The sequence below is a fragment of the Alnus glutinosa genome, chromosome 8 (genome assembly GCF_958979055.1).
Source record: "Alnus glutinosa chromosome 8, dhAlnGlut1.1, whole genome shotgun sequence".
Classification (NCBI taxonomy): Eukaryota; Viridiplantae; Streptophyta; class Magnoliopsida; order Fagales; family Betulaceae; genus Alnus; species Alnus glutinosa.
In genome coordinates, this window is record NC_084893.1 from 28,997,637 (window position 1) to 29,021,733 (window position 24,097).

Genomic DNA, 24,097 nt, shown 5'->3' on the forward strand with positions numbered 1-24,097 from the left:
TTAAGGGATAGATGATAGTGGGTTCTGTTTGGGAATTGGGTTTACTCTGCTCGCCCTATGGGACAGGTTTGCCCTCCACAGTCCACACTGTGTAAAGGTACCTTTTTTAAGGCCCTTCTGCCTGCTTTTGCCTTCCCTCTCAACTCGATTGACTGAATGGCTGCGTCGACTGTGGAAGTACCAGTCTTCACAGACACTGACTTGGGAACTCACATAGCAATGGCCGTCCCTCCAGATATCACAGCAAGAGATTTCAAGAGTGAGCAGAAAATCTCACACCTATCGTCCTCTTTTTATGAACTCCTTTTCTTTTCTCCTCATCTATAGTTAAAAATCAGTTCTTTATGTCAATCTCTGACATTAAAATACAATAACTGAAAATCCATAAGGTGAATTGTTCTGGGTGGTTGCAATTTTTGTTTCCGGATGACTTTTATTTTCTTAAAATGCTTTAAGTGTTTTTACTTGGTTCTGGATTTCAGTTATTAACAAAAAAAATTCGGAACTCTTTAATCCCCCCCCCCCCCCCCCCCCCCCCCCCCCCCCCCCTTTCAATGTTTATATGCTACATTTCATTGGCCGATTTGTCTTCTAATAATAACAGTTTCCTCATTTGAATCGGCTAAGATTTATTGGTTTCTAACATTCCATTAAAATGCAAACAGTGGTGCCACAGGCTCAGGTTAGTTGTGGGCATTGGTATACGAGTAAATCTTTTTGAAGAATTACTCATATGAGGCTATTTACTACCAGTCATTTTCAGCTGTTTGAGGTTTCATCTGGGAGATCCTATTAATGTGTTCTCCTTTTGTGTTTGTTTATCAGATCCTGAACCTGTATACTATTTGACTAATTTCTTCTTACAATTCATGTGTTGGGAAATGTCATTTAAATTTGGTGCAGCATGTAATATCTGATCTTAGATTATCTGCCATGCTCTAGATTATGGAATAACAAATCGTCCCAAATCTGTATGTAGGAGAAGCTGAAAGAGTGCACTTCAATTGTTTCCCAAAATCTGGAGAGATCATGATCTATGGGTTAATGGTGCCTTGTTATTTTCCATTTTTCTCAGTACTCATTTCTTGTTTTCAATTATGTTGCTGAATTTTTTTTATTTTTTTTAGTGATATTCTTTATCATCAGGGATGCTTCTAATTCCGTTATCCATCTTCTAGTAGGTGAAGCGAAAATCTTGCCTTTACCATCTGCCTGAGTCACTGCCTATAAAGTATGCTTTCCAGGGTAAGAAAGGAGCATGGTTTCTGCATGTTCAAGCAAGGCCTTTGAGTAATTTAAGTGGGTCGGATCTACCCAAGGACGTGGCTGGAAAATTTGTGCAGCATATGTACAATGGTAGCAAAGATACTGTTTATTTGGAACCACCAAACTTCCTTGCAAGCATTGGTGAGACTGAGACAAGAGGAGGAGGTAAGAGAAGGAGTTCGGGAAGATCAAACTGCCTTGAACCTTTTCGACAAGAGCTTCTCAGCGCTGTCTCTCTTCCAAAGGAAAAGACAAATAAGAGAAGGAAGAAACTTCATCATTTAGAGTGCACAGCAAGTGAAATAAAGAGGGGATGCGACCGTGGAAATAGAATTCCTGCTGTTGTTGCCAAAGAGAATTCTGGCTTTTGTGCGTCTGCAGATGAAGTTGAGCCTAGAGAAGGATTGAGTTCCAACCCAATGGTGGAGGCCCCCAGTGAGAAGTCATCAGAAGTAATATCAGTTTCAGGTATCATCAAGAGATACTTCCCAAGCTCCAATGAAGTGAGCAGTTTCGGCAGCCCTTTAAGCTTTGATGTCAATGTCACACACAGAACATTTCAAGGTCAGAAGGAAGAACAATTAAATACTATAACAGATGATAAATGCTCAAGCATACAAGTTGATGTCCTCCCAGAGTTTACAGTCAAAACACCCCCAAGGATCTTGACACCGCCGTTGGTAGCTGCCCGAACTCCAAACTCTTTGAAGGCTAAGCTTGAAAGATCTCGAGTTGGGAAACGCCTCGTTCTGGCCTCATCCAATCTTAGGATTTCTGGGAGTAAGCAAAAACCTGCAATTTCTCTATGCAGACTCAGAGGTGAAAAAATGTTAGAACCCAATTTCTCTTCTATGATTAGAAATTTAGTCTTCGAGATGAGCGACAGCGATGATTGACATTACTTGGAGGCCTCTTGGTGGACCATGAAAGTTATGCATTAAAATGTCGTGCTCACTGGGGAGGAGCTACTCTGAAGCAGCCTCGTGGTTGGCATAAGCTGTCTGCTGAGCAAGTGACAACAACGATGAACAATCAGTAATTCCTATAAACCTGGACAAACAACTGCTCACTAACAAGCAGACTTATGATTCAGGTTGAGCAACAGCAATGGCATAAACTATATGTACCTTGAAAAACGTTTATGGAATGACGTGACTCGTGATTGAGGTTGATCAGCAGTTTTTGAAGGTGATCTCTTATATGAAGATGTCGGTACAACTGTTGTCTTCAATATTTGCATTGCTGGGCATGCCAGGAATAGATGATAATAGCAAACAGCTATACTTGAGAGTTTTCTGAGGAATAGTCTTCGACAAATAAATGCATACTGGAGGAGGTAATTAAGTGATTAACTTTCAAGTTGCAGTCATACTTTTAAAAAAAAAAAAAAAAAAAACCAAAAAGTGGAGCTTGAGGAAAGTTGCTTTTGATTAATGTATTGGTTTTTAACACTCAAGGATGTGCTGCAAGATGGCAATGTCTCAGAAATTTAGTTTAAATTTTCATTGTGTTAGTTCTAGTAGCTTTGGGAGACAGAAAGTATTTCAACTAAATGAAGTACTCAGCCATGAAGCTTCTGCTTTCTGTATTCAACTAAATGAAGTTAATGCAATGTTTTATCTATGTTGATTATTGATAGTTTATTAGTTTATCATTGCTGTAAATCAAGTTTCCTTGGTTACTACTATGTTCAGCTGTTTGCTTTTAATTGGCATCAAAATTTCTTCTCTAGAGACAATCCAATTGAAATCTAATTTTGTCCAAATTACATAATTTTTGAGATTGCATGTTATTGGCCAAAAGATTATCTTTCATCAAGGCAGGCTAGAAGGGGCCAGAAGAAATAAATCATTTTATTTTAATTGTCAACCTAGCTCCTTTCATTTAATTGTCCTCAAGTTAATGAATTCCTTTGTTGATATTTCTGCAACATCATAAGCAGAAAACAAAACCACAGTTTTCTCAGTTTAAATACCATATTAATGATAACACGTTTTCTTCTAAACTAGATGGAAATAGATTCATTTAACTCAATTTATTAAACTGGCATGTATTTAAAATGCATCTGAGAATCGCGGGCTCTATTAAAAATTCATTTTAAACACACAGTAGTTTAATAGACAGATTAAAAAAAAAAAAAAAAAAATTGTCCCAAATCTGGTTTTGAGATTACTTTCCCACCCCAAAAGGAAATGAATGCAGTAAGCATGAATTGGACCCAAAGAAAGGAATAACCTGCTTTAATTCGCATCCTTTTCCTCTCACCTTTTCCCCTACGATGAAGGGAAAAGAATTCTTTTAAGGAATCTGGTTTCCCCAAAGGAGCAAGAAACTAGTGGCTTGGTTGAGAAAGTTCCGAATATTTTATTAAAGCATGTCTCTTGGTTAGCTGTATCTTATTGACAGCCCAGTGGTAATTAATGACAACTTTTAACAAGCAGTAGTTGATTTTCTACTGAGCAAAGTAGAATAAACTATTGAGAAGGGATCAGTACACAACAACATTACACAATTTGTGCACAACACAAGACACATGGGGTGGATCCTACTCATATGGGTCTCACCCATGTGTCTTGTGTTGTTCGCAAATATTTTTCCTAAAATATTTACCTGTTTTTTTTCCTTTTCTTTTGGCTAATGCTATCTTTTTTTCTTTTCTCTTTTTTAAGGCAATAATTTTTTACACAACTTTCAAACTCGACACGGAATTAGAAAGTCATAGTTGAGTGGTTTAATTTATTTAATTAAATAAGTCGGGTTAAGATTAACTTATATAGTCTTACACTCATATCTCAACTCGATCTGAATCCAACACGTAATCATAAATTGCCGCCCCTAATTTTCTATCTTACAATACTATTGTTTTTGTATTCCTTTCTCCCATGGGGAGTTTTGCATGTGTGAAAAAGGGATGAGTAGCATTATGAATGTAAAGTAGTGACTTTTTTTGCTTTTTTTGCTTTTTTTTTTATTTTTTTATTTTTTATTTTTATGAAAAGACACAAACCATAACCATTGGCATTATGATGTACAAACCAAGCCACTAAAGCTTTCTTCTTGATACTAGAATGATTTCTTATCTTTAACATTTATTATTTATGATAACCCCTAAAGCTTAATATATAAAAATTCTTTTAACATGAGCTCTTCCTATTATTCTTGGACATTTGAAACGCAGGCATGTGATGCCGTCTTGAGCTTCAAGTTCAGTACTGTACATGCATATATTCTGTCCTTTGAAGGCTCTCTGAGCACTTAAAGTGGCTCATGCATTTTAGAATATTGCATGGAAAATGATTAACCAAAAGCTATTGTTTCTCTCTTTTATTTTTTCTGGGTTAAAAATAAAGAAATAATAAGAAAATATTATTTAAATTGTATAAAAAAAATAGATAATCGGGTGAAAATATATATTTGAAATTATTATATTTAAATATATATATAAAAAAAATTATTATTGGCCTTCTCTTTGACTTGAGATTCATTGATTAACCTTTTTCTTTATTATTATTATTTGTTATTAGTCATGGAATAAAGGTGCAGTGGGCCTTAAGCCCTTTAAAACTTCATCGCTAAGAAAAGGCCACGTTGATGGATATTTCAGTTTTTAAAATGCTATTTAAAAATAAAAATAAAATAAAAAATAAAAAATCTGACACAGAAGGATAAATTATCTAAGATGAATTAAACATCAAATCTTCTTCTTACAAATTATGAGAATATCATTAAAACTGAAAAATCAATAATATAAATCTATTATTCATCGAATTAATATTGCTACTATGTTTTTTTTTTAAATTAAAAAATAAAGAAAAACAGGAAAGTAATATTGCCACCGTGCCATGTCGGTATATATAGCGTCACATTATTTAAAATTTTAAAAGACGTGGTATAATAATATATATTATTATATATATGAAATCTAATATAGACAATTAAGTAAATTATATATATGAATTCACAAAAAATTAGCTTTATTATAGGATTTAATTTTATCTCAATATTGAAGAGATCAAGTGAAATGGAAAATATTTACTTTTAGGCTCTATATGTTATTTTGTTGCATCCAATTGTGCATAGAATATATTTTTCTCCATTTAATTGAGAGAAGCCATTTTATAGTTTAAATTTTTGGGTAATTACCTTTTTCCCCTATGGACTACCAAAAAATGCGCGATGCCCCTATGAACTACCAACTCGACCAAAATAGAGCATTCAACTACCAAAGACAACCATTTCCCCCCATTCCGTCAGTCAAATGGGTTAAAACAAACGGTCAACGGGTCACGTGATCGTCACACGCCATTTTACCCTCATTTTCTTCATCTTTTCCCCCCATAAATTACCACCATCTTCCTCTTTCCCCCCCCATAAACTACCACAATCTTCATCTTTTCCCCCTATGAACTACCACTATCTTCCAACATGCCCCCATGTAAAACGGGACATGACCCATTGACTGTTTATTTTAACCCCTCTAACTGACGGAAGAGAGGAAAATGGTTGTCTTTGGTAGTTGAATGCTCTATTTTGGTCGAGTTGGTAGTTCATGGAACATCACGCATTTTTTGGTAGTTTATGGGGGAAAAGGTAATTACCCCTTAAATTTTATTTTGTTTTATTTTAACAATATAAACAATGCCACATGGTTAGGGGTGGAACTATAATTTTAGGAGAGAGGAGACAAAACTAATTTCAGGGGATCAATTTCATAAAAATACCTAAAATTTATAATAATTTTTCAAAATTTTGTGACATTTTTTAAATTTTGAAACTCTCTAAGGCTAAGAGTGGTTCCGCCCTTGCACATGATAGATATGTTGTCACGTTATTTAAAATTTTTAACTAAAATTGTATCGTATACACTGTTTAGATTCAACAAAATTGAATAATAACCATGAAATTACTTATTTTAATTTCAAGTGAAATAAATAGAATCTTTGCCTATAATGTAATCGTATAAATTTAAATAAAGTAACTATATATACATTATTAAATATGTAAAATTTAATCCAAACCAATAAATATATGATCCTCTCCATTACACCTATTCCAGATTTAAGAAGCTTTTCCTTTTCCTATCCTTTATGGATTTTCTTTAAAAAAAAAAAAAAAAAGAAAAAGAAAAAACCCACCAGCTGGTAATTTTAAGTGTAATTATAGAACAGAAGAATTTACAATTTTTTTTCTTTTTTTTAAAAAAGAAATTTAATTTCCCCTCTCTCTCTCTTTCCGAATATCTGAAGTTTTGGTGTGCAATTTCTCTCTTCTTCATCTTCACCCACATATATATATATAAAAATAGAACACTTGGTTTCTCAGTTGCATTTCTTCTCCAATCTCTCTCTCTCTCTCTCTCTCTCTCTCTCTCTCTCTCTCTCACAATCAAAACCCTAATACCCGATCGCAAAAACCTTGAAATCCTCTTTGTTTTCGTTCCAAGTCCGTATGATTGTTAATTGGAATCATATTTCTAGGATCCGATCGTTGTGAATAGTGACCAAAAGCCCTACTTTTTTACTTTTTACTCTTCGATTTCGAGGTCTCTGACTCTTCGATCGATTCTCAGTTTTTGAGGATTTGATCGGTTTCTCCAAGCGGTTTCGGTTCGTGAAATGCTTTTGATTCCAAGATGAAGTTGAAGAGGAGGAGAGCATTGGAAGTGGTCAGCATATTCACCAATGAAAAAAATATTCTATTGCATAAATATTTGCTTCTATTACAATTTGTTTTTTACAATCTTGTTCGCTTTTTTATACGCTTTTCCTGAAATGTTGGAGTACAATTAGTGTGTTGGTATTGGGGTTTATGCAAAATAATTTCTTTGCCCTAGCGTTCTTTTATGTTTGTGATGATCTGATTGTGATTTTGATGGCTTAAAGATTGTTGTTTTACTGCTATTATGGTTGTTTCTGTGCATTTGGTTGTCATGGTCTGTTTGGTTGCTTGAGAAATTCCTGGGAAGAGGTCAAGAAAATAGTGTATTTTCTTTTTGTTGATTATTGATATCTGTGAATTTGAAAATATTCAGTTTATTGAACTGAAAACTATTGCTTCACCTGGGGTTTTCGTTCACATGGGAAAAAAATGCTAAGAGCTTAGTAAATTTGGTTATATTTAATTCCATACTAACCCATTAGGGTATAAATGTTTAGAACCATGATTTTTGGATCATTAGTTGCTTAAGTTGAACGAGTCTTCTCATCTTTAGAACACTTGCTGATTATTTATTGCTCGTTGCCAAGGTTGGATTGTTGTTCAATGAAAGAACTAAATGGCCCCATGATTTATGAAATGAAGCCGTTCTCTTTTCTTGTTGCTTAGAAACTGCTGGAAAATTGGAAAAACAAAAAAAAATTGAATATTTTGATTGCTACTGCTAGCAGACATGCCAAAAGAAAAAAGAGGAGAAATTGTTGTTAGGATAAGGTGAAATCAAGAAAACCTGATTTTTGCGTAGGACATTTAATATGTTCTTATGTCAGAATAAACAAGGTGCATGATTTCATTTTTGTTTCAATTTTAAATATAAATCATTACTTCTCAGTTGATAGTGGAAAAGCCTTTTAAAAGATCTGGCAATGAAAGTTTTGTGCCTTTAGGTTTTAATACTGAAAAAGCCTTTAAGGATCTCTGGCAGTGAAAGCTTCGTGACTTTAGACTTTGACGTTGTGGAACCATTTTTAGTGGTAGGCAAGTGTTGGCACAGGGTATATAATTCAAAAATTGCCTTTTTAATTAGTTGATCTTTAATTTGTTATGAGTTTTATCTTTAATTTGTTATGAGTGTTCTTGATCTTAAATTTGTTATGAGTTTTATCTTTAATTTGTTATGAGTGTTCTTGATCTTAAATTTGTTATGAGTTTTATCTTGCTACAATGTAAATATGTTATCCAGTACCGTGGTGATGCCTACAAATTTAGTAACTATACTTTTTCCCTATAATTTGTCTCAGCCTCCAAAAATTAGATCCTTCATCGATAGTGTCACTGCTGTTCCACTCGAGAATATAGAAGAACCCCTCAAAGGCTTTGTTTGGGAGTTTGATAAGGTTCCTTTTTTCACCTTTCATGTTATGAAGTTGCGATTGCTGTGTTGCAGTTTGATTTATGTGTATCTTGGTCGTGCAGGGAGATTTCCATCATTGGGTGGATCTTTTTAATCATTTTGATTCATTTTTTGAGAAGCACATCAAAGGGAGGAAGGATTTGCAGGTTGAGGATAATTTTCTGGATTCTGATCCTCCCTTCCCAAGAGAAGCCATTATTCAAATTCTCCGTGTTATAAGAATAATATTGGAGAATTGCACAAATAAGCACTTCTATAGTTCTTACGAGGTATGTTTATTTTCCTCTTTCAGAAATATACTTGTAATTTTTATTTCTTGGATTAATACTAGGTGGTACAATTGTCAATTCATTTGTATTAGTGTGTTTTGCTTATATTCGTTGCTTGGCAATAACTGCTTTGATTATGTTGTTTAGGAATTTTCAGAGTTTTCATCACTTGAAGCTTTGTTCTTTTACCTTCCCATAAATTTTACACTTTTGGTTTGTATGAAATTGCAGCAGCATCTTTCTTTACTGCTTGCTTCAACCGATCCGGATGTTATTGAAGCTTGCCTGCAGACTTTGGCTGCTTTTTTGAAAAAAACGATTGGCAAGTACTCCATCAGAGATGCTTCTCTGAATTCAAAGTTATTTACTCTTGCACAAGGTTGGGGGGGGAAGGAAGAGGGGCTTGGATTAATTGCAACTGCTGTGCATGACGGTTGTGACCCAATTGCTTATGAGTTGGGTTGCACGCTTCACTTTGAATTCTACGCGTCCAGTGAGTTGTCCAGTGAACTCCCTGCCACAGAACTTTCAACCCAAGGCTTACAGATCATTCATTTGCCTGACATCAATACTCGCGTAGAGACTGATCTAGAGCTTTTAAGCAATTTAGTTGCAGAATACAAAGTACCTACCAGTTTAAGATTTTCTCTATTGACAAGATTGCGGTTTGCAAGGGCTTTTGGCTCTATAGCTTCTCGGCAGCAGTATACCTGCATTCGATTGTATGCCTTCATAGTTCTTGTGCAAGCAAGTGGTGATGCAGATGACCTAGTTTCTTTCTTTAATACTGAGCCCGAGTTTGTCAATGAGTTAGTGTCGTTGTTAAGCTATGAAGATGCAGTTCCTGAGAAAATTCGGATTTTGTGTCTGCTTTCTTTGGTTGCTCTTTGTCAAGATAGGTCTCGCCAGCCTTCTGTCTTGACTGCTGTCACATCTGGTGGTCACCGTGGCATCCTATCCAGCCTCATGCAGAAGGCCATTGATTCTGTAATCAGTGATGCTTCAAAGTGGTCTGTAGTTTTTGCTGAGGCGCTTTTATCTCTTGTCACTGTTTTGGTTTCGTCATCTTCAGGTTGCTCAGCCATGCGCGAGGCAGGATTTATTCCTACTCTCCTACCTCTCCTTAAAGATACAAATCCACAACACTTGCATTTGGTAAGCACAGCTGTGCATATTCTAGAAGCTTTTATGGATTACAGTAATCCAGCCGCTGCCTTGTTCAGAGACTTGGGCGGTTTGGATGATACCGTTTCTCGTCTGAAGGTGGAAGTGTCACATATAGAAAATGGTTCAAAGCAACAAGGTGAAAGTTCTGATTGTAGTGGGAGGAGTAAGGAAGTAATTGCAGGCGCCTCAAGTGAGCTAGATGACATGCAGCCTCTATATTCTGAAGCATTAGTTTCGTATCACCGGCGATTGCTGATGAAAGCTCTACTGCGTGCTATATCCCTTGGAACTTATGCCCCCGGAAATACTGCACGTGTTTATGGCACCGAGGAGAGTTTACCGTATTGCTTATGCGTAATTTTTAGGAGGGCAAAAGATTTTGGTGGTGGGGTGTTTTCACTTGCAGCTACTGTCATGAGTGATTTGATTCACAAAGATCCCACTTGTTTTCCTGTCTTAGACGCAGCAGGTCTTCCTTCTGCCTTCTTGGATGCTATAATGGATGGTGTTCTCTGCTCTTCTGAAGCCATATCATGCATACCTCAGTGTTTGGATGCTTTGTGCCTAAACAACAATGGTCTTCAGGCCGTTAGAGACCGCAATGCTCTGAGGTGCTTTGTGAAAATATTTACTTCAAGAACTTATTTGCGTGCACTTACTAGTGATACCCCAGTATCCTTGTCTAGTGGACTGGATGAACTAATGCGCCACGCTTCCTCATTGCGTGGGCTTGGAGTGGATATGTTGATCGAGATCTTAAATGCCATTTTGAGAATGGGATCTGGTATCGATTCTTCTTGCTTGTCCACTGATCCTTTGTGCTCCTCTACCCCCGTTCCCATGGAAACTGATGGTGAAGAGAGGAACTTGATTCTTTCAGATGATAGGGAAGCATCCAAGATGGAAAATTCAGAGCAGACCTCTGAGCAATCTGCTGATTCCTCAACAGTTAATATTGAGTCATTCCTCACTGACTGTGTGAGCAATGCTGCTCGTCTTCTTGAAACAATTCTTCAGAATGCTGATACGTGTCGTATATTTGTAGAGAAAAAGGGGATTGAAGCTGTTCTGCAGTTGTTCACTTTGCCTTTAATGCCTCTTTCAGTCTCAGTTGGTCAGAGTATCTCCGTCGCCTTTAAGAACTTCTCACCACAGCATTCTGCTTCTCTTGCTCGGGCAGTTTGTTCATTTCTGAGAGAACATCTGAAATCAACAAATGAACTCTTAGTTTCAGTTGGAGGGACTCAGCTTGCTGTGGTTGAATCTGCACTGCAAACAAAGGTTTTGAGAAATCTTTCCAGTCTTGAAGGCATTCTGTCTCTTTCTAATTTTTTATTGAAGGGGACTACTAGTGTGGTCTCAGAGCTTGGCAATGCAGATGCTGATGTGTTGAAGGATCTTGGGTGCACATACAGGGAAATAATCTGGCAAATTTCTTTGTGTAACGATTCCAAAGTGGATGAGAAGAGGAATGCTGATCAAGAACCTGAGAGTTCAGAGGCAGCTCCATCAAATGCTGTTGGAAGAGAGAGTGATGATGATGCAAATACTCCAATGGTGAGATACATGAACCCTGTTTCTGTCAGGAATGGTTCTCAGTCCTTGTGGGCTGGAGACCGGGAGTTTCTGTCAGTAGTTCGTTCTGGAGAAGGTTTGCACCGTCGTAGTCGACATGGGTTGACACGCCTAAGGGGAAGGACAGGCAGGCACGTGGAGGCTTTGAACATTGACTCTGAAGTTCTGTCCAATGTACCAGAGACATCTTCCCAGGATTTGAAAAAGAAAAGTCCTGATGTTCTTGTTTTGGAAATTCTTAACAAGCTTGCTTCAATGTTCCGCTCTTTCTTCACAGCTCTTGTCAAGGGATTCACATCGCCAAATCGTCGTAGAGTTGACTCAGGGTCGTTGAGTTCAGCTTCGAAGACCCTTGGAACTGGCCTGGCAAAGGTATTTCTTGAGGCTCTTAGTTTCTCTGGGTATTCTACTTCTGTGGGGCTTGACATGTCATTGTCAGTAAAATGTCGATATCTTGGAAAGGTAGTGGATGACATGGCATCCATAACATTTGACAGCAGGCGACGTACTTGTTATACTGCAATGGTTAATAATTTTTATGTTCATGGTACCTTTAAGGAGCTACTGACGACATTTGAAGCAACAAGTCAGTTGCTGTGGACACTGCCATACTCTATCCCAACATCAGGCATTGATCAAGAAAAGGCAGGTGAAGGAAGTAAATTGTCTCACAGTACATGGCTGCTTGATACATTGCAGAGTTATTGCCGTGTGCTCGAGTATTTTGTTAATTCTTCTTTACTTCTATCTCCGAGCTCTGCATCCCAAGTGCAGCTTCTAGTGCAGTCGGTTGCAGTTGGTCTTTCAATTGGGCTATTTCCTGTTCCAAGGGACCCAGAAGTCTTTGTTCGTATGCTGCAATCTCAGGTTCTTGATGTGATACTTCCTGTTTGGAACCACCCCATGTTTCCCAATTGTAGTCTGGGTTTCGTTGCTTCCATTCTTTCACTTGTTACACATGTGTACTCTGGTGTTGGAGATGTGAAACGAAATCGAAGTGGCGTTGCGGGGACTGCAAACCAGAGATTTATGCCCCCACCTCCTGATGAAACTACTATTGGCACCATTGTTGAGATGGGCTTTACAAGGGCAAGAGCAGAGGAAGCACTGAGGCGAGTGGAAACAAATAGCGTTGAGATGGCCATGGAATGGTTGTGTAGTCATGCTGAGGATCCTGTACAGGAGGATGATGAACTAGCTCGGGCACTTGCTCTGTCGCTGGGGAGTTCGTCAGAAACATCTAAAGTTGATACTGTTGACAAGTCGATGGATGTCCTGACAGAAGATGGGCATATGAAGGCACCCCCTGTGGATGATATTCTTGCTTCGTCAGTGAAAATTTTTCAGAGCAGTGACACAATGGCATTCCCGTTGACAGATTTGTTTGTTACACTTTGCAATCGGAACAAAGGAGAAGACCGTCCAAGAGTGGCATCTTATCTTATTCAGCAGCTAAAGCTTTGCCCTTTGGATTTTTCTAAGGATACGAGTGCATTAAGTATGCTATCACATATTATAGCATTGCTTCTTTTTGAGGATGGAAGTACACGGGAAATTGCTGCAGAGAATGGTATTGTATCTACTGCAATAGATATTTTGACCCACTTTAAGGCTAGAAATGAGTCAGGGAATGAGCTTCTGGTCCCAAGGTGCATTAGTGCTTTACTGCTTATCTTGGATAACATGTTGCAGTCCAGACCCAAAAATTTTTCTGAGAGTCTGGAAGGAACTCCAGCAGGGTCTCAGCTGGATTCGTCAGGAGATCATGCTTCCTTTTCAGATCCTGCATCAGTTCATGAAAGAAAACCAGTTTCAGATGTCCATGAGAAAGAATCTGGTGCACCATTTGAAAAATTATTGGGGAAATCGACTGGCTATTTGACTGTTGAAGAGAGTCATAAGGTGCTACTAGTGGCTTGTGACTTGATAAAACAGCATGTGCCAGCAGTGATAATGCAGGCTCTTCTGCAATTATGTGCTCGCTTGACGAAAACACATTCACTAGCTTTGCAGTTCCTTGAAAATGGAGGTTTGGCTGCTCTTTTTAGTCTTCCAAGAAGTTGTTTTTTCCCTGGATATGACACTGTTGCATCTGCTATTGTCCGGCATCTCCTTGAAGATCCTCAGACACTGCAAACAGCTATGGAGTTGGAGATACGACAAACTTTGAGTGGAAATAGCCATGCTGGGCGTGTTTCTGCACGATCTTTTTTGACATCAATGGCACCTGTTATCTCTAGGGATTCTGTGGTTTTCATGAAAGCTGCTGGTGCTGTTTGCCAGTTGGAGACATCTGGAGGTAGGTCCTTTATTGTGTTAGCCAAGGAAAAAGAGAAGGAAAAAGACAAATCAAAGGCATCTGGTGTTGAAACTGGATTATCTTCCAATGAATGTGTCCGGATTTCTGAAAATAAGATTCATGATGGATCAGGTAAATGCTCCAAAGGCCACAAAAAGATCCCTGCCAATCTCACTCAAGTAATTGATCAACTTCTTGATATAGTCTTGAAATACCCTTCACCAAAAAGCCTAGAAGTTGGTGTGAATAATTTATCTTCTATGGAGGTTGATGAACCCGCTACGAAGGTAAAGGGTAAATCAAAGGTTGATGAGACGATGAAATTAGAGTCTGAATCTGAAAGATCTGCAGGACTTGCTAAGGTAACTTTTGTCCTCAAGTTGTTAAGTGATGTTCTTCTGATGTATGTACATGCAGTTGGGGTTATACTTAAACGGGATCTAGAAATGTGTCAACTCCGGGGATCTAATCCATCAGATAGTCCTGGAAATGGTGGTGGAATACTTCATCATGTTTTACATCGGTTACTTCCACTCTCTATTGATAAATCTGCAGGACCTGATGAATGGAGAGGCAAGTTGTCTGAAAAGGCTTCCTGGTTCCTCGTTGTTCTGTGTGGTCGTTCTGGTGAAGGCCGTAGACGAGTAATTAATGAACTTGTGAAAGCCTTATTCTCATTTTCAAACTTAGAGAGCAATTCTACTACGAGCATTTTGTTGCCAGATAAGAAGGTTTTTGCTTTTGTTGAATTGGCATATTCTATTTTGTTGAAAAATTCATCCTCCAGCAACTTACCTGGTGGTTCAGGGTGCTCACCAGACATAGCAAAAATCATGATAGATGGAGGAATGGTTCGGTGCCTAACTAGCATTCTTCAAGTGATTGATTTGGACCATCCTGATGCTCCTAAAATTGTGAATCTTATACTTAAGTCTTTGGAAAGTTTAACAAGGGCTGCCAATGCTAGTGAGCAAATTTTTAAATCTGATGGGATGAACAAGAAAAAATCCATGGGGTTAAGTGGAAGACCCGATGATCAGTTAACTGCACCATTGGCTGTTCAGACCATGGAGCATAATCAGACTACAAACGAACAGGAGGAACTCAGAGATGCAGAGGGGAATGAACAACAGGATCATGGAAATTCTCAAAGTGAAGATAATCATAATGCAAATCCTAATGAATCTGTGGAGCAAGATATGAGAATTGAAGTGGAGGGGACAATGGCTACCAACCCACCTGTGGCGCTTGGGATGGATTTCATGCGCGAGGAGATGGAAGAGGGTGGTGTTTTGCACAACACTGACCAAATTGAGATGAATTTCCGTGTTGAGAATAGGGGAGATGATGATATGGGTGATGAAGATGATGACATGGGTGATGACGGCGAGGATGATGAGGATGATGATGAGGGGGAGGATGAGGATGAGGATATAGCGGAAGATGGTGGTGGCATGATGTCTCTTGCTGATACAGATGTGGAAGACCATGATGATACGGGCTTGGGAGATGACTATAATGATGAGATGATTGATGAAGAGGATGATGATTTTCATGAAAATCGTGTCATAGAGGTAAGATGGAGGGAAGCCCTTGATGGGTTAGATCATTTGCAGGTACTTGGGCAACCTGGGACTGCAGGTGGTTTAATTGATGTTGCAGCTGAACCTTTTGAAGGAGTTAATGTGGATGACCTTTTTGGTCTTCGTAGGCCCTTAGGTTTTGAACGCCGTCGTCAGACAGGTAGGTCTTCCTTTGAGCGATCTGTTGCGGAAGTAAATGGTTTTCAACATCCTCTCCTTTTAAGACCATCCCAGTCAGGGGATCTGGCCTCAATGAGGTCATCAGGTGGGAATTCCAGAGATGTGGAAGCTTTTTTGTCATCTGGGAGTTCTGATGCAGCTCATTTCTACATGTTTGATGCTCCTGTTCCTCCATATGATCATGTCCTAAGGAGTCTCTTTGGTGACCGTTTGGTTGGGGCAGCACCCCCACCTTTGACTGATTATTCTGTAGGTATGGACTCCTTGCAGTTACCTGGACGAAGAGGGCCTGGTGATGGTCGGTGGACTGATGATGGTCAACCACAAGCTGTTGCTCAAGCTGCTGCTATTGCACAGGCAGTAGAGGAACAGTTCATTTCTCAATTGCGCAGTATTGCCCCTGCAAACAGTCCTGCTGAAAGACAGTCCCAAAATTCAGGAGTGCAGGAGAAACAACCAGATGCCCTTCAATCCAATGATAGTCCAGTAGCGGCAGAGGGTGCTAACACCCACAGTCAACAAAGTGAAGGGCAACATCAAGAGAATGGTGATGAAACCACCCATCAAGAAGTTAACACAATGGTTGATAGTGTAACCTGTGGAGAACAAGTTACTCCAGAATCCATTCTTGAACATCCAGGCGAATGTTTACAGGCACATGAACCTATGACAATCCAACCATTTTCACTGAACACTACACCAAATGGGAATGATAGCATGGAAATTGGTGAAGGAAATGACACTGCTGATGAGCTGGTAGGGACAATGCCAGGGTTTGTCAACTCATCTTCAGACTTTCAAGCTGATCTACAATGTGATGGGGGTTCTGAAGCACATGCAAGTCTCCATGATGTGCCAGTTCAGGCCACTGGTAGTGGTGGATCTTCAGGAACAGATGACCAGGCCAGTAATCTAGGTCTGGCAATTTCTGGTTTGCAGACACCTAATCTAGATGATTTTCATGCAGCTTCTGTTCGTGCAAGTGTTGATGTTGATATGAATAGTACTGATGCTGAAGGAAATCAATCTGAGCAACCTGTGCCTGCCTCTGAATATGGTACAGACGAGCCATCATCAAGGCAAAACACACTGGTTACTCTGGACGCTGATCAGGCTGAGCAAACTAGTATGAATAATGAGGTGTCTGGTGCTAATGCTATTGATCCCACCTTCTTGGAAGCACTACCTGAAGATCTTCGGGCAGAAGTACTAGCTTCCCAGCAAGCTCAGTCTGTTCAAGCTCCGACTTATGCACCACCTTCAGCTGAAGATATTGATCCGGAGTTTTTAGCTGCTCTTCCTCCAGATATTCAAGCAGAAGTTTTGGCCCAACAAAGAGCTCAGAGGGTTGCGCAGCAGGCTGAAGGACAACCAGTTGACATGGATAATGCTTCAATCATTGCTACTTTTCCTGCTGATTTGCGTGAAGAGGTTTGCGTCTTTAACTTTCCTTTTCATACAAGTATCGAGTTGAGATAACTGTTTGTCTTTTTTATTCAGTTCTTACATCCTCGGCTTTTGCTTGTTTCAGGTACTTCTGACTTCATCAGAAGCAGTTCTGTCTGCATTGCCCTCTCCATTACTAGCTGAAGCACAAATGCTAAGGGACCGAGCAATGAGTCATTATCAGGCTCGCAGCCTTTTTGCAGGCAGCCACAGGTTGAATAATCGGAGGAATGGGTTTGGTTTTGACAGACAGACGGTAATGGACAGGGGTGTTGGAGTTACAATAGGCCGGAGGACAGGTTCTACCATTGCAGATAGCTTGAAGGTGAAGGAAATTGAAGGTGAGCCACTTTTGGACGCAAATGCGTTGAAAGCTTTGGTTCGGCTCCTGCGGTTAGCTCAGGTAATGCCACGTTCTATTCTATTGGTCATTTGGCTAAATAAACGAATTTAGTTGGAGATATTTGCGTTTTCTTTACCAGATTTTCCTGCAAAAGTGGTTTTTTTTTTTTTTTTTTTTTTTTCAAATAAAAGATGTAAAATGTATGATAGTTGAAAATAAATATTAGCTCTACAATAAAGAAATCAACAGAATCTATGTTGAAGGTTGGTTCAATTAACGGAAAAAAACTTACATTGATCTGGTAAAGGAATTATTAATTCAGTTAGTATTAGGTTGGACTCTGAACTGATGATTTGGACTTTATGTATCAACTCTTGTCGTGGACAAATCCTAAAGAAAAATTATGTGAGGAAAGAGGTCAAAATTGTTCTAGAATCCAGAATGCCTATATTCTTGATTTTGATGGGAAATTTCATTATTTTTCAAAATTCTGTAAAAAAGTGAGCCTGACTAAAGATGGTACTGCAAGTTACTTGGCAATGAGATGTGTGTGTGTGGGCGCACTATATTATGATATCTGTCTAATTGTTTTCTTTATGTGGTTAGCCCCTTGGCAAAGGCCTCTTGCAGAGACTCTTGTTAAACCTATGTGCACATAGTGTTACAAGGGCAATTCTAGTGCGTCTTTTGCTTGATATGATGAAGCCTGAGGCTGAAGGTTCAGTCGGTGGATTGGCAACAATTAACTCCCAGAGGCTTTATGGTTGTCAATCAAATGTTGTTTATGGTCGATCCCAGTTGTTGGATGGTAAGAGTTTCATCTGATGTTACCAGAACCATCTGCTTAATTTTTTGTTTATGTATTAATTTTTTATTGTTAATGCTATCTCAAATTTTGTCCCTTAACAGGTCTTCCTCCACTGGTCTTGCGTCGAGCTTTTGAGATTTTGACATATTTGGCTACTAATCATTCTGCTGTTGCCAATATGTTATTCTACTTTGATCCCTTACTTGTTCCAGAGCCTCTAAGTCCTATATGTATGGAAAGCAAGAAGGATAAAGGCAAGGAGAAAATTGTGGAAGGAGGATTTGCATCAAAACCTTTGGGGAACTCTCTGGATGTGGATGTTCCGTTGATACTGTTCCTGAAGCTTTTGAATCGACCGCTTTTTCTGCGCAGCACTGCTCACCTTGAGCAGGTAGATCTGATGTCTTGGTCAAGTGATTTCAAAATAGCTTAGGCCACAATCTCTCTATTTCTAATTATATATTATTATATTAGCTTGTTCCATAATCTTGTTATAATTAAATGTAATAACCTGGAGTCCATCTTGTTTTAATTTTTATATTTTTTTTCGCTATTTTTTTTCTAAATGCTGCAGGTCATGAGTCTACTTCAAGTAGTTGTTTATACTGCTGCATCAAATTTAGAGTACCAGCCTCAATCTGAACCAGCAACAGCGAATTCTCAGGATTTGCCAGTCAATGAAGCTTCTGGTGACGTCCAAAAAGATACTCCTTCAACGGAACCAGAGTCTAAGCAAGAGGATAAACATGCCAGTGCTGAGTCATCCACTTCAGATGGAAAGAGGAGCATTGATACATATAATATCTTTTTACGATTGCCCCAATCAGAACTTCGCAATCTGTGCTGCATTCTTGGTCGTGAGGGGTACTTTTAATTCTCTGAACCTTATGTCTGGATGGTTTAGATATTCTCTTTACTATTTATTATTTTGTAGCCTGTATAACTCTCTTTAATGTCCTGCTAACCATTAGGATACTTGCATTTCACTTCATCTATGTATCCGCTTCCTGTCTTCAGTACTCTCCTTTTTAATTTTTCTCTGCTACAGCATTCTCCCTCTCCTTTTTCCCCCCTTCTTTTTGTCTTAACTCAGATAAATGAGTGACTAACCTGTTCTATTAACTTACTTAGGCTTTCAGATAAAGTTTATATGCTTTCCGGTGAGGTGCTGAAGAAGTTGGCCTCAGTTGTTGCACCCCATCGTATGTTATTTACTTCAGAGCTCTCTGAATTATCCCGTGGATTGAGCAGTTCGGCTGTCGATGAGCTTGTCACTCTGCGGAAAACACACATGCTAGGTTTAAGTGCTGGTTCCATGGCTGGTGCAGCAATCCTACGTGTACTACAAGCACTTAGTACACTCACTTCACCTAGCATAAATGAGAGTACAGGACTTGAGAGTGATGGGGAGCAGGAGCAGGAGGAGCAAGCTACTATGAAAAAGCTGCATGTCGCACTTGAGCCATTGTGGCAAGAATTGAGCGACTGTATAAGTGTGACTGAGACACAGCTGGGTCAAAGCTCCTCTCATACCATGCCAAATGTAAATGTTGGGGAGCATATCCAGGGGACCTCTTCTTCATCTCCTCTTCCTCCTGGGACCCAGAGACTCTTGCCCTTCATTGAGGCTTTCTTTGTTTTGAGTGAAAAGCTACAAGCAAACCAGTCTATTATGCAGCAAGATCATGCCAATATAACTGCAAGAGAAGTCAATGAATCTTCTGGGAGTTCAGCCTCTTTAATCACAAAGTGCAGTGTGGATTCTCAGAAGAAGCTTGATGGTGCCATCACATTTACAAGGTTTGCTGAGAAGCACCGACGGCTTTTGAATGCTTTTATTAGACAGAATCCAGGTTTATTGGAGAAATCACTTTCAATGCTGCTGAAGGCACCAAGGCTGATTGATTTTGACAATAAGCGAGCATATTTCCGTTCAAGAATTAGGCAGCAGCATGAGCAGCATCTCTCTGGCCCATTGCGGATAAGTGTGCGGAGGGCTTACGTTTTGGAGGACTCATACAATCAGTTGCGGATGCGTCCCACTCTGGATCTAAAGGGACGATTGAATGTGCAATTTCAAGGTGAAGAGGGTATTGATGCTGGAGGTCTGACAAGAGAATGGTATCAATTACTGTCAAGGGTTATATTTGACAAGGGGGCATTACTTTTCACTACTGTGGGAAACAATGCAACGTTCCAGCCAAACCCCAATTCTGTTTACCAGACAGAACATCTTTCCTACTTCAAGTTCGTGGGCCGAGTGGTAATTTCTTTGGGACCAGTTCTGATATTGGTTATATATATATATATATTGTTATCATAGATGGTTTTTGCAACTGTAGTCCAAAGGTTTTTTTACATTTTTCTCTGAATTGTTGTGCAGGTTGCAAAGGCATTGTTTGATGGGCAGCTTCTGGATGTCTATTTTACTCGATCATTCTACAAGCACATACTTGGTGCCAAGGTGACTTACCATGATATAGAGGCTGTTGATCCTGATTACTACAAGAATTTAAAGTGGATGTTGGAGGTCAGTAGGTTCATATACTAACAATCCGGTGTCTTTTTATTTTATTTTATTTTTTTACCCTTGTGGTTCTACTGACATTTTGCTATGGCTGTTCTGTTTGGAATATCACTTTTTGTCTCATTTTCTATATCTGACCTTTTTCAGAATGATGTGAATGACATTCCTGACCTGACATTTAGCATGGATGCGGATGAGGAAAAGCATATCCTTTACGGAAAAAACGAGGTATGTAAATTACAAGTTATGATCTGTTTCTTAAATTGTATAGAATTTGGTTACTCTTCAAGCTGCTTTGCTTTTGTAAAATCTTCAGAACTTTCAATCTGATCTTCTTAAGACTGAGTAATTTTTCAAAGATTACATCAAGTTGTCTGAAGTAAGATCTTTGTTTATTGTGGTTTTTTTTTTCTTGAAAAGGTTACTGATTATGAGCTTAAACCCGGGGGAAGAAATATAAGGGTTACAGAAGAAACAAAGCATGAGTATGTTGACCTTGTTGCTGGACACATCTTGACAAATGCTATCCGTCCTCAAATTAATTCCTTTTTAGAAGGCTTCACTGAATTGGTACCACGAGAACTTATCTCTATTTTCAATGATAAAGAGCTTGAGCTACTTATAAGTGGACTTCCAGAAATTGATTGTAAGTTTGGCTTTCCTATGCGGTCATTGAATATTTGTGGTGTTCTTTTGCTTTTACTTAGAAGTATCTGATTGGTGTCATTGCTTTTGCAGTGGAGGATTTGAAGGCCAACGCAGAGTATACTGGCTATACAGCAGCATCTAGTGTTATTCAATGGTTTTGGGAGGTTGTTACGGCTTTCAGCAAGGAAGATATGGCAAGACTACTGCAATTTGTCACTGGAACTTCGAAGGTAACTTATTGCACATACATGAAATGGTGGTAGTTTGATGCACAACATAATATAAGTGGACTCATATGTTTTGCACTAATGTGACTCTTATTTTCACCCTCCCCCCGGGTTTCCTTTCACTTTTAATATTTCTAAAATACTCCTTTGCAATAATGCTAGACGTCATTGATTAAGATGTGATGTTATGCTTTAGCATATGTTCTTTTGCTGTCCCCTCGACCAATCTTTTGTTTTGCTCTGTTTTTATTTTTTTTAATTGTCAATCTTTCTTTCCCGTGAAATCTGACTTGACAGTGTGGGTTCAGTTCCAAGAATTTGTCTTTGAATGGCAAGGGCAGAACTTTTATTATTTCAATTTACTAGATTTTTATCTTGTTTGGGTAATGCATTGACTTCCGGTTGTTTCCTCATCTGAAATGCAATCCTTTTAAGTGCTGTGAATTTTGATTCTCAGCATTGGTTAGCCAAACCAAGTAGTTGGAGCAAGGGTTTGTAAAGCTGGTTTAGGGTTTTTGTTTTGGTTGTAGTAATTATGAATTGTATGTTTGATTTTAGGCCACTACATATTTATGATAATTCAGGTTCCTTTGGAGGGTTTCAAGGCTTTGCAAGGTATTTCTGGTCCTCAAAGGTTTCAGATTCACAAGGCATATGGAGCTCCTGACCGGCTGCCCTCGGCTCATACATGGTCTGTGTAAAGATATATTACAGCCTTTATCTTTTGTAGCCATATGGAATCAAAGTGTCTGCTTTTTAGGGCTTAAACTAACTAATTCACTTTTCCCTCCTTCGTTCTGCAGCTTTAATCAGCTTGACCTTCCCGAGTATACCTCAAAGGAACAGCTTCAAGAACGCCTGCTGCTTGCTATCCATGAAGCCAATGAAGGGTTTGGCTTTGGTTGACCCTAAGTTTAACGTGATATTGTGGCCCCCGCAGTGCCAGCAATCTGCCTTTAAAATTGCCATGTACATGTCAGTTAGACATCCTTTTCCATTATTCCATCCTTTAAAATTTCTTATTCATCATCTACTTCTACTGCTACTATATTATTTATTCGAGTTTTTTGGTGTAACAAGCAAGGCGAGTTCTCTACAGAATCGCTAGCATTTTCTGGTATTGGACATTGAGGTCCTAGAGAATATGTCAGCGCAATAAAATTTTATTTTAATATATTTTTGTGCTTGATTGAATCTAGAAAACAATGAGTGGAAGGAAGGGTTAGGTATTAAGATTGCCTGGGAAGAAAGCTAATCTAGCAAAGACAGTTTATAAATTTTCTTTCCATCTTTCTGTTTAACAACCAAGTGGAGCAAAATGCTGAGTATACATAAATCCGGCTGTGCATGCCTGGTGTGTCCAGAATAGGATCCTCTCCATATCTAAGTGAAATCTTGAAATGGTGTGTTCTTGATCTGTAAAGCGTGTGTTGATGGTTTTGATTACTACACCATTGCTCTTATTGCCATTTCCTTTTGTGGTGCAGGTAAAAGAGACTGCCCCAGGTGGACAATAAAATTCAGGAGATGGAAGGCCAGGAGCTTTCTTGAAAGCTTTTTTTTTTTTTTCCTCTCTCTTTCTCTCATTGAGGCTGGCAATCAGTTATTATTATTTTTATTATTATCAATTCAACAGATGATAATTATGCTTTTGCGGAATGGTGGGCTGCTCAGCAAGAATTGGCTAGAAAATGTTAATTCTTTGGATTCTTGCCTAGTGGGGAAGTGTACAAAATGTTGATGGACATATATTTTCATTGTTCATAGTAGGTTTTTTGTTGATAGAGTATTTAGCCTCGAGCTTTATCCTTTATAGAGCCTTATAAATTAGTTTCTGTAACCACATAGCAGGGTATGTATTATGTATATTTAATGACGTAAATTGTAGACAGGTTCTCTCTTCTCTTCCTTTTGCTTTACTTGAAATAGTGTTAATTAAATTTTCTCAACTTGTAGCAGTTTAAATCCATCTAAAGATTATGGGGACATGTTACTTCGGAGGACTTTGCGTTGTAAATCTTTTGAAACTTTTTTTCTTTTCATCAATGAATTATGAAAGCCGTTGTACTTTTTACCACTGGTTGTATATTCATTGTTGGGCCATGTATTTTTCTCGTTTTTAAAAACATGTTAGCAGTGTTAAGACGATTTGTAGCACATGGCCCACCTCGTACCTACTGCCGGTGGACCTCAAATGATTTTGAATTGGCTGATTTTTATCAAATTGCCACATTGATGTCCTTCATTATCTTACTGGATTGGGATTTGGTGCAATGCTTAGGGGTGCTGCGTCGGGTTCAATAGCTCTTCTCTGAACTTTTTTTTTTTTTTTCATAAAATAAACTGCTCATATCTCGAGCACACTACACAGAGAGAGAGAGAGAAAAAGAAAAAGAAAAAAAGGGCACTGTGAGTGTCACTAGGGTGGGTGGTTGAGCTACCTTGTTGGAACAAACAACTCTTTAACCGATGACTCTTCTGAAGATGTAGAGTTAGTTTGTGATTCTAAAGATATAGAGTTAGATCTTTTCTATCTTATCAGAAGAGTAAAATGTTTAATTTATATTACTTTAGTCTCTAGAGTACACGGCTGTTTGGTCCAGTCCTAGTTGATCAATTTAGAGAATGTAGGAAACTCCCATAGAATTTAGAGAAGTTTGAAGGGGTTTGAATTCACCACCATTGTCACT

At 38.7% G+C, this 24,097-nt stretch overlaps 2 protein-coding genes across 4 annotated transcripts; both read left to right on the forward strand.

Moving 5' to 3' along the window:
- Nucleotides 1-43: 43 nt before the first annotated feature.
- Nucleotides 44-2,900, forward strand: LOC133874954 (uncharacterized). The gene is made up of 3 exons (XM_062312906.1): nt 44-259; nt 980-1,047; nt 1,182-2,900. The coding sequence occupies exons 1-3, from the start codon at nt 157-159 to the stop codon at nt 2,160-2,162; spliced, it is 1,152 nt and encodes a 383-aa protein (XP_062168890.1). The 5' UTR covers nt 44-156; the 3' UTR covers nt 2,163-2,900.
- A 3,711-nt stretch (nt 2,901-6,611) lies between these two features.
- Nucleotides 6,612-23,315, forward strand: LOC133874951 (E3 ubiquitin-protein ligase UPL1). 3 transcript variants are annotated; one of them, XR_009901412.1, is made up of 16 exons: nt 6,613-6,931; nt 8,223-8,318; nt 8,398-8,604; nt 8,836-16,839; nt 16,940-17,257; nt 17,804-18,005; nt 18,107-18,396; nt 18,580-18,869; nt 19,137-20,268; nt 20,389-20,535; nt 20,680-20,760; nt 20,953-21,178; nt 21,271-21,410; nt 21,992-22,098; nt 22,211-22,382; nt 22,895-23,315. XR_009901412.1 is itself a non-coding variant. In XM_062312897.1 (15 exons), exons 1-15 carry the CDS (start codon nt 6,899-6,901, stop codon nt 22,311-22,313), a joined length of 11,376 nt encoding a protein of 3,791 aa, XP_062168881.1. In that variant the 5' UTR covers nt 6,612-6,898; the 3' UTR covers nt 22,314-22,384. The 3 variants fall into 3 exon arrangements, 1 of the variants encoding a protein (XP_062168881.1); XR_009901413.1 differs by having other exon boundaries at nt 8,839-16,839; XM_062312897.1 differs by lacking the exon at nt 22,895-23,315 and having other exon boundaries at nt 6,612-6,931; nt 22,211-22,384.
- Nucleotides 23,316-24,097: the final 782 nt, after the last annotated feature.

Coding starts and splice junctions, on each gene's coding strand:
- LOC133874951 (XM_062312897.1), top strand. CDS start 6,899: ATGAAGTTGAAGAGGAGGAGAGCATTGGAAGTG. Junction 18,397..18,579: donor GCACTGCTCACCTTGAGCAG/GTAGATCTGATG, acceptor TAAATGCTGCAG/GTCATGAGTCTACTTCAAGT. Junction 20,269..20,388: donor TCAAGTTCGTGGGCCGAGTG/GTAATTTCTTTG, acceptor ATTGTTGTGCAG/GTTGCAAAGGCATTGTTTGA.
- LOC133874954 (XM_062312906.1), top strand. CDS start 157: ATGGCTGCGTCGACTGTGGAAGTACCAGTCTTCACAGACACTGACTTG. Junction 260..979: donor CACAGCAAGAGATTTCAAGA/GTGAGCAGAAAA, acceptor ATCTGTATGTAG/GAGAAGCTGAAAGAGTGCAC. Junction 1,048..1,181: donor TCATGATCTATGGGTTAATG/GTGCCTTGTTAT, acceptor ATCTTCTAGTAG/GTGAAGCGAAAATCTTGCCT.